The 18,813-nt window shown below is 42.8% G+C and overlaps 1 protein-coding gene across 1 annotated transcript; it reads left to right on the top strand.

The window, feature by feature from the left end:
• Positions 1-979: 979 nt before the first annotated feature.
• Positions 980-17,373, top strand: sall3a (spalt-like transcription factor 3a). The gene is made up of 4 exons (XM_050047122.1): positions 980-2,443; positions 11,112-14,267; positions 14,651-14,988; positions 15,719-17,373. The coding sequence occupies exons 1-4, from the start codon at positions 2,362-2,364 to the stop codon at positions 16,148-16,150; spliced, it is 4,008 nt and encodes a 1,335-aa protein (XP_049903079.1). The 5' UTR covers positions 980-2,361; the 3' UTR covers positions 16,151-17,373.
• Positions 17,374-18,813: the final 1,440 nt, after the last annotated feature.

The raw sequence follows: 18,813 nt of genomic DNA, 5'->3' as shown, positions 1-18,813 counted from the left end.
CGGGGGGGGGGGGGGGGGGGGGGGGGGGGGGGGGGGAGCTCTAACTGATCTCCCCCCTGACTGAAAAAAGCCCAGAATCCATCGTTACAGTAAAATGGCTTCCAATTTATTTAGAAACACACGTTTTGTGCGTTGGAACAGCAAAAGAAACATGACAGCAGTGGTGTAGCATGTTCAGCATCATCTTTAACAATTTATAATAACACAACCTACAATTATGTAATTTAAAAACGTGTCTTATGGCAAATCGTGACGTTTGTAATACGCAAAATTAACTGAAAAGGTTAAGTTCATAAATCGTGTTTATTACTAAAAGACTATGCAAGAATTCTGGTCTTATTTACATGCCAGCCGGCCTCACACGTCTTAATCCTTTCAATCCCTTCCCCATTAATGTGACCCCATGCATCCAGAGGTTTTAATGCAAATAGAAATGTGCAGAGGAAAGGGTTAATGTGTTTATTCAGCACCACAAAGAGCTGGCGTCAATGCACACCGTGTCTCTTTTCCACGTCTTTTAATTTTACGCAAAAAGCGAGGGAGGAATAAACAATTTTATTAAGTGTACAAATATATATTAGCCTATATGGTGTTTATATGGTGATTTAAATAGGACAGTCTTACAGGACACTATATAATAATATATATATTTTACAGTAGCTCACTAAGATGTCTCAAACTACATTTCCAGCGGTTGCCACCGTGCGTAAAATGACAATAAAGTGGAAATAAAGTTAACAAAAAGGGAGGAAGTTGTGATGGGAAGTCTACCGTGGAGCCACATACTCGCCGCTCTCATTATAAATAAAAAAAAATACAGTGCGAGATTAATATGACAGGCTATCCCTTACAGGCGGCGGCTGGTAAGAGCTGTGAGATATTATATGATGGGAGGTCAAATCTGGGTGTTCACACTGGAGTCTGAGGACGATCCATTGAACAGCAACGTGGTGGTACATCCTAGTGGTGGCTGAAAGCAATGGGCTGAACCTCTGCTTGGGGGTTAACTCTCACACACAGCGCAGTCCCCTACACACACGGAGCCATGCCCAACAACGAGAGACCGATAGCGCGAGTGGTCTGCCAGAAGATAACTTCAAAGTTGGCTTCGATATGAGCCCGCGAGCCGAGCAAAAGGGGAAGACACTGAGTGATGATTTAATTTGGAAAACAAGCTGTGTTTGAGTGTTTGGCCGCCAGATATCCAGAAAAGCCACTTTTTGGAGAGCGCACCGTGAGCGAAAGCGCAACCCGGGAGCTAAAACACGGCGAGAGGAGGAGGACGAGGGGGAAACCTCACCGCGATCAGAAACACTGACTTCTCTTTTGCGGGACGAATGAGTTTTTGAGCACATTGACGGTGGTGTTGTGACTGAGAGGGGGACTGTTGCAGATCGTGGCACCGCTTTCTCGGAAGACGCGCGTCAAAGTTTGGAGAGCAGAGCTGCGCCATTAGAAGAAGAAGAAAAAAAAACCCTGGTAACAATTTATTGCTATTGTCAAGAACTTTACTCGTCCCGTCCACTTTCCGGTTATCGATGTCCAAGTCAAACCGCAGCTACTTTACCGGAAACGTGTCCATCAAGAGCAAACTTTAAAGCCATCTCAGAGACTGTAAACATCGCTTCACTTGGGTCCAATTCAGAAGGAGGTGCGTGTTCAGCTTCAGCTAACAAAAAAAAAAGTTACCGAGAGAGAGAAAGCACGAGAACTGAGCCAAGATCTCGAGACAGACTTTATGAGAAGACTGCTCTCTGAAGTTGTGAGGTAAACGTGGGATCATAAAGGTCACAGTGATGAAGATGAGAGATACTCGGAGAAGAAACGCGGCGGTGAATCCTCAGCACTTGTGAGTCAGTGCGCTTCGTGAAAGGAGGGGGGAAAAGGAGCTTGGCGTTGAAGACCCCCCCGTGAGCCGGGCATAACAAGAGATTTGGTGTGTTGTGTTGTGTTGTTGGGGGAGGCTGGATAGTAAAGAGAAAAGAGACGGATAAAGTCTGAGAGTGAAGCGGCTAATTGCTTAGTCCGTCCCTCATTACCATATCCAATGCGCGTCCGCTGGACTTCAGCCAATCCTCCCCACCTTCACACGGTGCCATTAATCGCGAGGCATTATTCACTATCGTAATTATTATACCGACATGCGCAATCCAACGCACAGCAACAGCAGCGGCGGCAGCAACACCGGCTAATTTCAGATATTTTTTTTTCTCTTCTCTTCTCCCCCCTCTCTCCGCTACCAGACTATTTGCGAACTTTTTTTGTGTGTTGATTCATTCGCTCTTCGCTGATGTATCTGCAAAACGCAGAGACATCACGGAGCGCAAAAGCAGCAGCACCGCCAGCACTGACGCCAGCAGCATGTCCCGACGCAAGCAAGCCAAGCCGCAGCACCTCAAGTCGGACGAGGATCCCGCAATAGCCGGGGTGATCTCCGAGCACGGTGAGTGGATCTGATCAGCTGAGGTCTCTTCTTTCAAACAGACAACTTCCTCCCTCACAGCTCTGCTTTACACCACTGCTGTTTCCCCACTCCACTCTCTTTAAGGGGCATTGTAACTACTATAAGTCCTACTTCAAATGAAAAGTCGCTTGGAGTTATTTGGGTTAATGTCGGGTTGCAAATACGATTTATTTCTTAAATACAGACGTAAATAATTTGTAATAAACCCACTATGATACAGTTAAACGGTCAGAACTCTCTCCAAAGGACATCGAAATACGATTCACGTTTGAGAAGTTGTGTGTTTGTTTTATTCCCACACATCGGTTTAACCTGCAGCTCGCCCAGGCTGCATCACACCATCGGCTGCTGGCTGAGAGGTGACTTTTAAGATTAATGTAACTAATGCATATATTCATTTATAACACTTTACAGCATCCATACTGTGAGCTGGAGGCCTTTTTGAAAGACCTGTTTCAAAACAGATTTAATTTAGAACCATATGTCCAAAAAAAAATCGGAGCATTTATTTTTTTAAATTCGTCTTTGAAATCTTATAGTTGATTTTGAATGTGCATGCGCGCGCATTAAAATACACGCGCAAACGTGCATACACACACATTTTTGAGAAGTTAAAAAATATTCCACATTACAGCTTTAAAATTCCTAATTCTGCGGATGCAACATTTTATATTTTTCATTTTGTAAAAAAGAAATAAAAACAACTTAATTTTATTTTTAAATGTAATTTTGCAGCAGTGTCTTTTGTCCCTCTGCGCCTGTCTGGCTCTCCGAGGGACAAACTGCGGATTCTGTTGCAGGTCGAAGCCTTGTTTTGTTATGGAAATGTTTTTGTTTACCCCCCTCACATAAATTTAGCACACTTGATTTGTTCCCTTTTGCACACAATGTCGACAAGATCGGTTGACAGGGCTCGTCCTCGCCATGTGGGGGGAAAAGGGGGCTCATTCATCTTTTATTCTGTACTCAGCCTTTTGCGCAATAAAACCATCATTACAGAGCTAAAGTCACATCTTGAGCAAGGCGTAATGCTGCAGGAATTATAGGAACAACAGGGGCAACTGCAGGAATATTATTGCTTTTACTTTATGGTGCAAAAATCATATTATACATGCTTGTTTTTAATTCACATCTCTTTTAAATTGTAGTGTTTTTATTTGCTGTATTTTATAAAGGCATATTGTGATAAATGTGTACAAAAATCATATTTTATTTATGAGGAATAATACTATTTAATTTAGAATTTTATTTAAATTGATCAAACACCAATAACAATGTAGTTTTTTACTATTTAAATCATTCATTTTCTCACTGTTTACACTACAAGATGTATTTCTTTTGGTGTGTCCATAAAGCTGGGTGCCCCCAACAAATCACTGCTATTATTTATACCTCACTATCTAGACTCATGTTGGCCAACACACACACTCACACTCTCTCTCACACACACCACACACTTTGCAGGGCTTCTTTACAATAGAAAAGCGTGATGTAATCTCAGGGGAGCAGTTCTCTTTGCATGGGGAAATGTTGGTGAGAGGGGGGAATCACACCGATGACTCTTGGCTCTTTTGTCCCATTCACTCTGTGGATTTTCGCGATTTCAGGCCGATTCACTTTTGAACACAAACACTATTCTAACATTGAGATAACCTTTCCCCAGATTTTTGTCAGAGATACAAAATGTCCATCAGGTTGCTCTCCTGTAGGATCGTGGAATGAAAAGGGAGCTTCCTTTTCCTCTTGTAAAAAAAATTGGATTGTTTGGATTTAGGTAGAATTTTATTTAAAAATCATTACTGCAATTTGTGATACAGACAACAGTCTAAAGACGGATCCACAAACAGATGAAACAAGTGTAGAATAGGACAAATACATACACTCTTTTTTACATTTTAACACCCATCTTCCTACATCCATGTGTGACTTTACAATAACACACACACACACACACACATACACACACACACTTTGCTGTGGGTAACCTATAGCATCTACGCCATTGTGCTTAAGACTGGAAGTGGCCGTGGAATGTTCTTGCCTGTCCTCGTTGGAGCACTATACTGGCTCGCTTGTTTTCAGGACAGACGTTGCAGCGAAACAATTCCAAGCCTTTGGCAGAGCACACTGCGCCCATACACACTTAGATAAACCTAATAATACCATGTCTCATCCAAAGCTACCTTATAGACGAGCTACAAATGTCAGACCGTCAGTGTATCATTGCAGCATGATCAGATTCTCTGCTGCCTATCGCCGTGCTGCAGCTCCTGACGACACTATTGATCGCTGGCCTTGACAAATCATTGCATATAATGTCGAAGGAATTCAAAAGTTCCAATCGTCAGTCGCTGCTTGATTCGGACTTAAAATCCATATATGTTGGGGCTGGCGGGGGAGAGAGAAAGTCAAGCATTCGAGTGGTGTTCAAATTGTGCTCAAGGACACACACTCTGTCCGAAGTACATTTCATGAAATGGACATAAAACAAGAAAATAACCAAAAGATTAGGGAGCTTAGGTTTGTCTTGTCCTCGTGTTTTCATTATTTTCCACATATTCAATTTGATGTGATCTTTGTGTGTGTGTGTGTGTGTGTGTGTGTGTATTTCTCTTCCTCTGCTGTCCACTGCAGCTCACTGAGGTCCTCTTTAATGTGCTGCATCCCTAAAAAGATGAAAAACTAAAATCATGTGCCAACAAGCCCTTGTCTGGCATATCATCTCCCCCTCAGGCCTTCCGGACACTTGCCCCCTGGGGGCATGGGGGGTTGTGTGTGTGTGTGTGTGTGTGTTAATATGGGGAGAGGAAGAGGAGGGGGGGGGCTCTGCTTAGGAGTGCTTTTATAAAGCTTGCTGACTTAACCTTTGTCTAGCCCCGGCCAGCCAGGTCCTGCCGCTAGATGTCAAGCTCCTTGTACAATTAGAACATGTGTGCCGTTGACCTTGGCAGCACAGCTTACTCGTGTCCTAGAAAGTGTGAACAGCGACGGGCTTTTCATCTTGCCACCGCCTCCTCTGCATCCAGTGTCTTTGAAGGTGTGCATGTGGAATGTGTGTGGGGGGGTGTACATGATGGCATATGAGCACACTTGTGCTTCCACCTATGTCGAAGAAATCTCCCCAGATATGGATGGAGATATGTAGCATCAGTTTCAACAAAGAAAAGTACATTTATAAATACTGTTTATAAAACTGATACTTTACACTTCATAGGAGACGCGTTAGGAAAGATATGTTGGTTATGCTTTCACTGAACAGGTGGACAGCCACAAATGTGGTCTCAGTTTTTGTTTTTGATGCTTTATTCACAGACATTTTTTGATTTAGAGTCAAAATCTTTACTAAACTCACAGTCACACATAGACCGTTTCTGTTATGTGGCTGTTATGTTTTAGGCAGGACTGTATGTAGCTATGAGGTGCAAAAAATTTGTAATAAAGTGAGGAAATCCCCGCTGACAGTGACAACATGGTTCCCCTGCAGTGGGGCTCTGTTTTGCTTTTGTTTTAATCCCCTCTCACCATTGGGTGCAGGCCTCTGGACCACCCACATAGTTGTGCCAAAGATGTCTTCAAGAAGGCACTCAGATATGGCTGCGTCCTAATTACTACTCAGCACCGAAAACACACATAAACAAGTAATATCCTGATTGAGAGGAAGAACTTGACGGGACTCTTTAACGTTAGACAAAACAGCAGATTTTGGCGGATTTAAGAGAGAGCTAACAAGCCATCAGCTGAAAAGGTACATGTGGTCATTAGTGTTCTTTCTGAGGGTGATTTGGTTTGTGTTTGGTTAGGCGATTTTAGCACTGGATTGTTCAGAAAGTGGAGTCGTGTATGAGCAGTTTGACGGCTGAGTTAGTGTAGTTTGTTCGTGATGTTGTGTTCAGGGTGTAAAAAAGGTGGAATTGTTTTTTTTAACTTGAAAATTAAAATGTAACCATCAAGCAAATACCACAGTGTAAAAAGACAGATTTTTAAATATGTCTTTGGCCTGCTGAGGATGAGCGTCCATCAGATCCTAAAGCCTCCTCCTCATCTCAAGCTCTTCTGAAAATCCACATCCAGAGACAGAGAGCCATCTTGACGGGCGACACAGTCATCTGGACAGAGTGCCGTCATTGAATACTGTATTGCAAATGCTTACACAAACAAATCGTTAATGTTTTGGCTGCTCCACATCTGCAGGCAATGACAAAGGCCTCTCTGTTAGTGCAGATATGACTGTACCACTCTGCAGTAGGGCTGACCAGGCCGATGACACACAGACACACAAACACGGACGCGCACACACACACTCACGCACAGAGAGCTGTGCTGAGGACGCTCGAGCCTCTGCAGGTCTGAGGATGCATGGGATCATTCAAGGAGATGATTTATGGGTTTATGGCCACACGGTGCCGAAAAATATTATTTTTGAAAGGATCTGCTGATTTAAAAACACATGCAAATATTAATAGATCAAATTAGAGTTGTTAAACAAATTAAGTATTTTTAAAATAGGAAGTAACACTTCATAAAAGTGCACACCCAAAAGTCAGAGTGACTGATGGTCTGAATAATCCTGTGCTGACAGATAAATTACCAAACAAAAATGCAGCTATGTTCACAGTCAACAAAGTTGTCTGTAAATCAAATTTAATTTAAAAAACAATGGCGTAAATAATTCATTTCATAGAGAATGGAGTGGTGGAAGTGTGATCAAAGAATTCCAACATTGTTGAAGCCAGCAGGCCTCTTTTTTTTCGCCCTCCCCTTCCAACTTGGGCAGGACCTACAGTGATGCATCTCTCTTTAAGGGTCCTAAGCTATCCCCAGATGCTCGAGAAGAATGCATTTTAAAGGGGGCAGAAGGAGGGGCGGTTCTTGTAAGGCTGTAAGTGCAGGCCCTTTTGGGAAGGTTACTGCTCTTACTGTCAGTATTAATGTAAATGAAAAATCTCACAGTTTGACGAAGAGGGTGTAGGATGAAGATAGTTTAAATGTAGGGTGAAATGACTCCTTATTAAACTGAGATACCAGTGATTTTACCTTAACACACAGCAAATGTTACCAGTGTCATTGTCTGTGTGTGTGTTCATTAAGTGAATCTGGAAATTGTTAAGAATGGGTGAATTTGTAATTGCTCAATGCTTCGCTCAGTGCTCGGCTCTGTGGCTTTCACAGAATCGGTGGAAAGCATGAATACCTCATCTGATATAATATGTCAGATTAGCGGTTTCAGTTAGCATGCCAAAGATTGCTGAGCAAGATAGCGGACACACAGATTCAACGTCTACAATCAGCCCATTGAGTGCGTTCAGCTTAATATTTGCATCTGTGTAAATGAAGACTCTTAAAGGAATGAAAAACGGATTGAATGGGGGTTTTTTTGTGCATCCTTTCCTTTTTCATCCTATAGGAAAATCAATACACCCCCACCCCCCATCACACAAACACACACACACACACACACACACACACATATTCACTGTCTTGCAATGTCGCCTTTACACAGCTGCACAACACGATGGCCCCCCACTGTTTCAGCACAGAATGGTGATTGTGAATGCAAATGGTATTATTTTGAGCTCGCTGGCATGTACAGTGTTATAATATTTCCAAAAAAAGCACAACAATAATCAAGTGACACACCAGTATGGCCTGTATTGTAACATAGAGTAGTTGTAGCAATGTTAAAACTGTCAGAAACCGCAGCAAAATCCCACATCTGCATCCCTGAATGGTTTTTAAATGTTTTTAAAGTAGCAGTGTGCTCATATTTGAAAATGTGAACGATTAAGGCCGTAATATTCTTCACAATATTCTTTTGACTGTGCTTACAATGAATGTTGCAACAAAACTGAAAATGCCAAGTGGGAAGGACACTTTCAAATAAAAGCAGGAATTTACAAATTATAATTCAGGAAAAATAACTTGTGGATTTTAAAGTCAGAATTTGAGAAGGGAGGCCTGTGCAAACACACTTATACACACTATAGTAATTTATTCTCTAAAAGCGTGTGTGTGTGTGTGGCATTTTTTCGGTGTTTATCCCAATACATATACACGAAATTTGTGTATGGTCTTTGTCTGTCTACGTGTGTGTGTGTGTGTGAAAAAATGTGTCAGCGTGTGTGTCTGTGTGTGTGTGTGTGGGGTCAGAGGCATACAAAGGCCCCTACTTGTAATTGTATGAATGAATAAAAGAGATTGACAGTAATACCATTCTAATAACTAATCAGCTCAACACAATGCCTACTCATTTGCGTTGACCTTTCAACCCCCAATTATGGAAATGAGTTCTGCTGTCCGCTGCTGGGCTAAGGAGATTTTTAGCCTGCTGTCACGTGTCCCTGACGTTTCCAGCCACTTGCTCCTTTTCACTTGTGGTAAATAATGTGGTATAAGATGGAAATTTTAAAAATATACATTAAATATTTTTGTTTTAGTGGAATTTTTATGTTGAGTTTGCTTGTTTGCTGGCGTGTGAGTGTATAATCAAGGAAGGAAGGAGGGAGGTGATGTTGATATTGCAAAGTAGAAATAATGCACAACCCAAAATGAAAAGGTGCAGGATTTTAAATTTTAATTTTCCTAAGTTGCTTTATCACTTTTTATTTCTTATTTAACCTGGCACTTTACATGATTGAGTAAAATAATATCTTGTTTTGTCAGCCCTGCCCCCACTGAGGATGAGAACACGGAGTCTGTCCAAAGCCTTTCTGTTGATAATTAATTAAGTTACAGACACCAGACCTGGATAGCTCATGCCCCCCTTGGCCAGAAATTACAGGAGGAGTGATGAATTTCTTTACTAATGACTCACTGTAATTGGCACAAATGCTTCATATCTGCCTCACCATGGCTTGCTCTGTTTTAACCTTTGAAACGAGCGTAAGCACTGTGTGGATCTCAGGATTACTCACTTTCAAAGCGTAGGAAGACCTTTAATGTTGAGTAAACATATGCTGTCTGTAATGTGCAGGGTTTTTTTTTAGGATTTTTTAGAGGTAATGTCACACTGGACACGTCTGTTATCTCTTAACATTCGTAGTTCGGGCCAGTGGCCTGTTGGATGAGTTGCACTTGTATGATTAGTGGAAGAAAATTTGCATAAATGTAATCAATTACTTACTTTATTCAGGAATGTTTCATGTGCCTGTGTGTCTGTGTTTAGATATACAGTCACATGCTTTACATATGATTACTAACCCATCTTTTTGCTCTTTTCGTAGTTATGAGCCCCTTTTTAAAGAATTATCACTCACCTATTAACGCAACCCTGATTTACAGCTTTACAGAGTGACCATCTTTTCGTGTAATAAACTACTAAAGTGTCCTAATATTTTTTCATAATGTAAAGTGAATAAACAATCGAATAATGTGTAGGTAAATAGTTTTATTACCAGATCTATGCTGGGTCTTTGAGTGTAAACTGAACAGGGGACTATGAAATAAAGTATGCGCAGGGTGCTGTGGCAGTGATTGAGCACACTTCCCACTCGTAATGAAAGGGAAATGTGTATGCGGCCACGAACAACACACACACACACGAACAACACACACACACACACACACACATACACACACACGGTACACAGTATAATTGTGCTGGAGCACAAAAAATAAACATACAAGGGAGGCCATTTTTACATGGTTTTGATCAGGTGTGAATTGGGTCCATGCTCGGAGCTTGCGTCGGCTTGTTTGACTCTTGATGGTTGCATGTGGAAGAGGAAGTGGCTTCCTACAACTGTGATTAAACATGTGTAACTAATCAGAGACTTTGCTGCTATGGCACTAGCATGTAATTTGTTGAGTCTTATTTCAGAGAGCATGGGAGAGGGAGAGAGGGAGAGACAGACAGAGAAAGAAAAAGAAAAGTAGAACAAGTAAGGACTCTTAACTGAGAGGTAATCTTTCGTATTTCAAAACATTTTGAATGAAATGTATGTATATTTTAGTTGCACACATTTCAAATCGTCAAATTTAATGATGAATAGTGCAGGGAGAATATAATTGCTATAGATTCAACTGATCTCTGCTTGTACTTTTTGACAACACACTTTTTCTGACGTCATTAGAAAAGATTTCTCCACTGTGGAGTCCCTTGCTTAGATTCAGGACTCAAGCATTACCTTTGCAGCGCTAAATGAAAAGGCCCAGGCATTTGAAATTCAGGTGGAATGGAAATGACTGGGCTTGATAGCAGAGGGGAATCCTAATGGGGCCATCAAAGTCCTGATTTGTACCCAACAGATGAGGCAGCTGTGAATTGTATGAAATATTGGAAATCAATAGGTTCTATGGAATTTCATTAAGCGGCAGTATCCACAATTGATAGGCCCTCATAATTTGATGGATTGCACAAAGAAAATTATTAGCTGGCTCTATGGAGAGGGTGTGAATGCACAAACCTGGGTCTTGAGAATTGGTGAACTAGGGCAATTTGTTCAGAGCAAAAAAATAAAAAGATTATTGATTTTGGTTATGTTAAAAGAGAGAAAAAAAATCAAAGGTTAAATCTTTGCAGCACTGCACTGCAAAATATGTGTGGATTCTTTATTGATTATTTATTCATTAATTCTTCTTTTTTCTTTTACTCCCTCCTCCCTCTTTTCCAACCCCCCTTCACTCCCCTGACCCCCTCCCCTCCCTTTAGCCCGAGGTGAAGTGCTGGATGATGCCGACAGTGGGAACGAGAGCCGCAGCGGCAGTGAAGAGACGCATGTATGTGAGAAGTGTTGCGCTGAGTTCTTCAAGTGGTCAGACTTCTGTGAACATTTAAAGAGTTGCACCAAAAACCCCCTGGTGCTCATCGTGAATGACAATGAGAACACACCTAACCCCTCCCAAGAGTACCCCACAGAGCTCTCCCCTGTACCCAGCTGCCCTAGCGAGCAGGCTGACAGCGAGGACCCCAGGGAGGGCAACCACAGTCCTGCTGGTGAGGGGGATGACATCCCAGAGACAGCAACCTTAAATGGGGTCAATGTCCTAGAAAAGGAGGACGAGCAGATGGAGCTAGAGCTTTCACCAGAAAAAAATATGGATCCTGAAGAGAGAGATGTGGCATCCCCAGAGCCAGACGGCTCCCTACCTCAGCTCAATGATGTCGTCCCTTCCACTGTGACAAGCTACGCCATGCCAAGCACCAATGTTACCTTGGAGACCCTGCATGGCACCCGGGTTGCAGTTGCTCAGTTTTCACAGAGCGTAAGGGCGGCAGCGGGCAGTGGGGTTTCCACCATGGCTATTCCCATGATCCTGGACCAGCTGATGGCCCTCCAGCAACAGCAGATACACCAGCTGCAGCTGATAGAACAAATACGCAGTCAGGTGGCTCTGATGAACAGACAGTCTGCCTCACAGCCTGCTTTAAACCACCTTCACAGCAATGCTGCTGGAAACCAGGGGCCTGTATCCTCCTGTGCCCCTCCTGTCGCAAGTCAGCTTCAACTACACAACTTCATCACTCCCCCTGTCCATCAGCTGCCTGTTAGGTTGCCAGCCACTCTCAGCGGTCAAGGCCCTTCACCCCTGACCTCAGCGATAGAAGGGCCTCTCTCGCAAACACCACAAAGTAGCAGTCAGCAGTCTAACCCTTCAATACCCAACACATCCTCAAATAACTCGGTGTTTCCCTCGCCCAGTGGTACTGGATTGTCATCTCTACTTCCCTCCTGCTCATCCTCAGTCACAAACAACAATATTAGCACTAGTAGTAGTGTAACAGGAGGTGGTGGCATCAGCAGCAGCTCAGCTCTTCCCAGGAACTCCACCACCCCTCCCTCGCTCAGCCACAGCGGCCTCCTGAGCTCTGCCTCCAGTTTACCGCTGATACCTCACAGCTCATCCAGCAGCGTTATCTTCCCGAACCCACTGGCAAGCATAGCAGCCACAGCCAATGCGCTCGACCCCCTCTCTGCTCTGATGAAGCACCGCAAGGGGAAGCCCCCGAATGTGTCTGTGTTTGACACTAAGCCCAGCTCCGAGGACCCCTTCTTCAAGCATAAGTGTCGCTTCTGTGCCAAGGTGTTTGGCAGTGACAGCGCCCTACAAATCCACCTGCGTTCACACACTGGAGAGAGGCCCTACAAATGCAACATATGTGGCAACCGTTTCTCTACCAAGGGAAATCTGAAAGTCCACTTCCAGAGGCACAAAGAGAAATACCCACATATTCAGATGAATCCCTACCCTGTGCCAGAGTACCTGGACAATGTGCCCACAAGCTCGGGCATTCCATATGGAATGTCATTGCCCCCAGAAAAACCTGTAACCACATGGCTAGACAGCAAACCTGTCCTCCCCACAGTTCCCACCTCAGTCGGGCTCCAGCTGCCTCCCACGCTGCCGAGTATGATGGGTGGTTTTGGCGAGTCTCCAAGCCTCACACCGCTTAACAGGTCACCTCAGAGGCCGTCTCCACCATCAAGCGAGTGTGCATCTTTGTCCCCTAATATCGTTATTGACTCTGGCATGACCACTACTTCACCCTCCCCAAAACCCAGTCTAGGGAGTGATGCACCTCCTCTCTTGAAACCTGAAGGTGTTCTCCTGCCCCCAAGCTGTTCCACTAGGCCAGGAGAGAACACCACCACCACAACTACACTAACTCAAGTGGTCCTTTCGTCTACCGTCACCTCAACCACATCGTCCAGCAGTGGCCAGGTCACTGAATCCATCACTAGCCCGAGCTCTGTCTCAAACCCTGTCTCCCATCCTGTCCTTCCCATGCTCTCAGACCAGTTCAAGGCCAAGTTTCCATTTGGGGGCCTCCTAGACTCTATGCAAACCTCAGAGACATCAAAGTTGCAGCAGCTTGTCGAGAACATTGACAAGAAGATGACTGATCCAAACCAGTGTGTGATCTGTCATCGTGTTCTGAGCTGCCAGAGTGCTCTCAAGATGCACTACCGTATCCACACTGGCGAGAGGCCTTTTAAATGCAAGATATGTGGGCGGGCATTCACCACCAAGGGAAACCTGAAAACACACTTTGGTGTCCATAGATCCAAACCCCCGCTTCGGGTCCAGCACTCCTGCCCTATATGTCAGAAGAAGTTCACCAATGCTGTCGTGCTGCAGCAACACATCCGTATGCACATGGGAGGGCAGATCCCCAACACCCCGGTCCCTGAGAGCCTGCAGGAGATGGACACTGACCTCTCCTTTGACGAGAAGAGCTTAGACGCGATGAGTAATTATGATGATGATCTTCTGGATGAAATGGAGCAAGCTATGGAAGATGACACTGACTTGAAGGAGGGAGAAGTAGACCCATGTAAACCTTATTCACCTGGGAGCTCCCCACCAACTTCCATCATCTCCAGCATTGCTGCAATGGAGAACCAGATGAAGATGATAGACTCCACTGCCAACATGACCCGTTCATTTGGTCAAAAGCCCATGCAGAATGGCATCAGCTTTGGAGGAGAGACTGATTGCTTTGCCGCTGACTCCCTGTCTGCAGCGGGGGATGCTGAAGGTCAAAGCATGGGGAGCCCGGCTTTGTCTGAGTCCTCTGGCTCTATGCAGCATTTGTCCCCAGCTCACAGCCATTCTGAGAGCCAGCGATCCAAGTCCCCAGCTACATTCAACAATAATAACAACAGCAGTGCCATGACAGCAGACGAGGGCCAGGAGAACAATGCATCTGGCTTGGCAACAGTGAAGTCGGAAAAATCAGAGACCTCATCTCCGCTTTCTGCAACTGAAGGCACCGGGGCCCTTGACCTGACTGCCACTCAACCTGGCAGGCACTTTATCAAGGAGGAGAGCCACTTCAGCATGCTGTTTCTAAACAGAGATCGAGGTGTGTATGTGCAAAATCAACTAAAACGTTTTGCATTATATGAAGTGAATTAAATATCTGTACAGATTCGATGTGTGGTTATTATTAAATATAATGTACTCATAATGATAATATCTTCTGAGTATAATGTAAGTGATAAATATGAGGAAAAATATGATGTGATTAGATATGACATATCAAAAGCCAGAGAAGGGGCAAATATAAGTACAAATACTATTCACACATTTTATAAATGAAGACAGGAAAGTGTGATTTGAACGTTTTCAAGTGTGACAGATTCCAGCAGCTACCTTGAACCATATTATGCTCTCAGTTTGCTGAATAACCCTGTGCAGTTTTAATTTTTCAGTATTCTGATGTTAATTTCACCTCTTCTTTTTCAGGGCTGAGCACTCCTAATTTGGCCAGCACTGCATCAAACATGATCAAAATGGAAATGAATGGCCACGGCAAGTCGGTGTCTCTGAGCGACAGCTCTCACCTGCCCGTGGGCATCCAGGTTCCTGCTGCAGCACCCCAGACCACCATGAGCCCCAGCATCAATCCCATGCTGGCTCCCCCGCCTCCACGACGAACCCCTAAGCAGCACAACTGCCACTCGTGTGGGAAGAATTTTTCCTCAGCCAGTGCTCTGCAAATCCACGAGCGCACACACACCGGGGAAAAGCCTTTCGCCTGTTCTATTTGTGGAAGGGCTTTCACCACTAAGGGCAACCTGAAGGTAGGAGCCAGTTTATCACAGCATCAATTAGTATTTTACAAAAATGGGGTCATTGTGGTTTTTAAAGATGCATGCCATGTATGCAACACTCTAGAATCGATTCTGGCTAAAGACCTTTGGGTACTCTGTGCCCCCCTCTTGCTACCACTTTTCTTGTCTCTCCTGGTTCTGGCCTGCAGGTTAAAATCTAGCCGTTAATGTCACATATCGATTCTCAATATTTGAAACAGTTTCAGTACTCATTTTCCACAGTATCAATACACCAGTACCAGCTGTGTTTTCTTGCTCTCTCTTATTGTTAATTTTTACTATAGTTCTGCAGTTCTCTGCTGCCAACCAAGAAAATAAAAGTTGTCGTTGTCATGTTATAGGCTTGTTATATTTCTCTTTAACATAAAAGTAGATCTTTTATGCCCTCCTTTTCAAATTTTCCCACTGCATTAAAAATGGAATCGAATATTGATATTTTTTAAGGTACTGTATTAAAGTTAGAAATAACACTCAGCTGCTGCCTTACCCTAACAGAGTGCACTCTAACATAAAATTTAAATGTACCCCAGTGTAATTTCAGAAATGTATGCTTGTTTTATCGACATCGAATTTTGGCCTTTTCCCTTTGATCCCCATCCATAAAATGTTTATTTGTATGTCGTATTTGCTTTGGATGTAGGTTTTGCATCTCAGGATGACGCACTCATGATGTCTCTTTTTATTTTCTTGCTAATTTTAGGTACACATGGGAACACACATGTGGAACAACGCTCCAGCCCGAAGGGGTCGGCGACTGTCTGTGGAGAATCCCATGGCCCTGCTGGGCGGGGATGCCATGAAGTTCAGCGAGATGTTCCAGAAGGATCTGGCGGCTCGGGCCATGAACGTCGACCCGGGCTTCTGGAACCAGTACGCAGCAGCCATCACCAACGGGCTGGCCATGAAAAACAATGAGATCTCTGTGATCCAGAATGGAGGCATCACCCAGCTGCCCGTCAGCCTCGGCGGTGCAGGAATCACTTCACTGGGACCCATGCCGGGAGGACTGGACCGTGTTCACACCGGCAGCAGCCCTCCCATGACGGGTATGGAGAAGGCTGGTCTGGAGGTCGGGGCCAACCGCCCCTTCTCCAGATTTATGGAGGAGAACAAAGAGATTGGGATCAATTAAAAATACTTTTCTGTATTATTCCAAGGTAGGCGTTTGGCAAAGACTAAGAGTCTAACAAGGAGAGAAACTGCTGATCCAGTCTGAACTCATGCGTACTATATTATGTACAGATTAAATATTTTTTGTTTGGTTTTGGAAATATAGTATTTAGTATTGATTAGAGGTCTTTGCCTTTCACCCATTCCCTCCTCACTTGATATTTCGCCTATACGAAGAATACTTTGTCTCTTGTTTGAGAATATGTCGTCTTGCAAGATTTGCATGGTACTTATTGGTTTTTATCAGTATGTTTGACTGCTTTTATGACTTCCTTTGAAAACCAGGATCCTGCCTCATTTATGATGGGCAAGCATCTTATCTGGACAGGACTGAAACTGAAAAGAGATTTGTTTAAAGACAGTCTGGCCTTTGTGTGGCAACCGTGTTTATGATGGCTCTTTTGAATATAAAAGGGTCACGGATAGACTGAAGAAAAGACTGAAGTATAGTGTTTCTGTGCTCGCCTGATATTTTTTTTTTCTCATGAACTAGAAAACTTGAAAAAAATAATGTTTGAACTATTTTAATCTTTACATTTAGTCTCCCAGCATTGTCTTATAATATTGTCCTGTGTCTTTAGTATTTATGATATTGACAAAAAAGCGGGTATACAAAAATATATTTAATGGCCCAAGCATTTTATTGATCCATTTCTTTTCTAAACTGCAGGCTTCACTGATGAATATCTCTTTCAATAAAGACAGTATGTCATTTGAGTTGAACAACAGAGAAAATGGTAGGTTTTATTTGGATATCCGTTGAGACTATGTGTATCTCGTTACATTGTAAAGAGGCTAGAGGTATCCGAAGCTGCTATGACCACAACCCTGCTTTTAACCTTTGTAAAAAGAAAAAAGAAGTGATCCTTTTGAAGAAATATCTATGTATAGAAATACAGACAAATCTAAAACAGGTATGCATATTTTGTATCACATAAAAATAGACATCATGAGTTGAGAGTATTTGTCATGTTTGTGAATGCACTTTTTAAAAACAAGACGTTTTGTCTGTGAGTTACCGTTAACCTTTTGACTGAGCTATCTATCACGTGCTGTTTTCATTGTTTCCAGCGTACCACTCCTACAATTTGCAGAGTCGGTTCTCTGTTATTGCATCTGTGCTACTCGTCAGAGTGCAAACTCATCACTCAATCAAAACCTTCTTGAATAAAAAAAAGAGAACAGGTGTGTGTTTGAATGGTTTCCTTATCTGCATCACGTCTTCCCTTTCGCTGTCACCCTTTTATTTCCATAAATTAAAACTGAATTACCAGATTCATAAGATCAAAACAATTACAAGGAGTCTTTATTATCATTATTTTGTTATTTAAATTTCTCATTTTTTTTCATATACATGCGTAATGTTTTTTCAATAGAGCTGAGAAGACTGAGGCAGGAGATCATGTTTTGCAGTGTGGGCTGAACTGACAACCACAGTGTCTTCACTGACTTTGGAACAAACAAAAATAATATTGACTATTTGAAAATTATTCCTATTATCCTATCTATCTTTTGCATTATTACATTTATATTTAGAATTGGTTAAAAATTTGCAGTTAATTTTAAAAATCAACTAGTTTTCTTTCTGAATGCTCCAAAATTATGGTTGTTATTTTCACTTTTAAAAACCCAGATCCCAGATATGTTATAGTGGCTTAGGCCAAAAGTACTTTAAAAAGACTCATCAAAAATCATTCCATAAATATAATTTTATTTTCTGCCTTTTTTTTTTATTGCTATGCATTTTCTTTTTTATTTGCCACAAAAAAATGGCCGTATTCATTTTTCTGTATGTGTATGAAGTATGTACATGCGTCTGTGTGTGTGTGTGTGTGTGTGTGTGTGTGTGTGTGTGTGTGTGTGCTCATGTTTATATACATTAGTTAAAAAAACACACACACACAACTGTAGCTGATGATTTGTTGGCCTTCCCTTACATCCTGATCTATACATGTAATTAAAACCATAAGAAATATGACAGCATTCTCATTAATCAGACACAAAAGTATTGCAAGATAATTTATTATAAAAAATAAGAATTGTTGACCTGAATTACACTGATGAGGTTAATCCAAGTAAAAGCTGCTTTTGTTTATTAAATCTACAACAATCACATAAATTAAACCAACTTCCCAATATTGTGTATATTTGGTGAGAGGACAATCATAGTCTGGATCATGATTTTCATATTACAATAATGCAAATAATTAATGACCACGTGGAAAAAGTGTTCCACTGAGCTCATGTAAAATCCCTGATGAAACAATAATAACCTTTAACTTGCCATGGCTGTTGTGTAATGCCATAGTAGATTAAGAAATCACATGTTAGCGTGCGGGACAATCTGTGTTTGTACTGCAGCGTACCACGGCGTTTCACTTCATAACTGAGATGCCTTCCTGTGCTGCTGTGGCAGCGTACACATGTGTGACAGTCCTGCGTCTGGGTAGTGGCGTATGCCGTGTGGGATTCGGTGAAATTATCATCTGTGTGTGTGTGTGTGTGTGTGTGTGTGTGTTTGTGAACGGTAAAGCAGTGGTGGCCTCCTCCCAGCACTCAGCCCTCCCGGTGCAGTTTGACACATGGTCCACATGTGTGCACACACACACATTCTCACACTCCCAC

Source organism: Epinephelus moara, chromosome 6 (assembly GCF_006386435.1).
Source record: "Epinephelus moara isolate mb chromosome 6, YSFRI_EMoa_1.0, whole genome shotgun sequence".
NCBI classification, from domain to species: domain Eukaryota; kingdom Metazoa; phylum Chordata; class Actinopteri; order Perciformes; family Serranidae; genus Epinephelus; species Epinephelus moara.
This window is presented reverse-complemented; position numbering and strand designations above follow the sequence as displayed.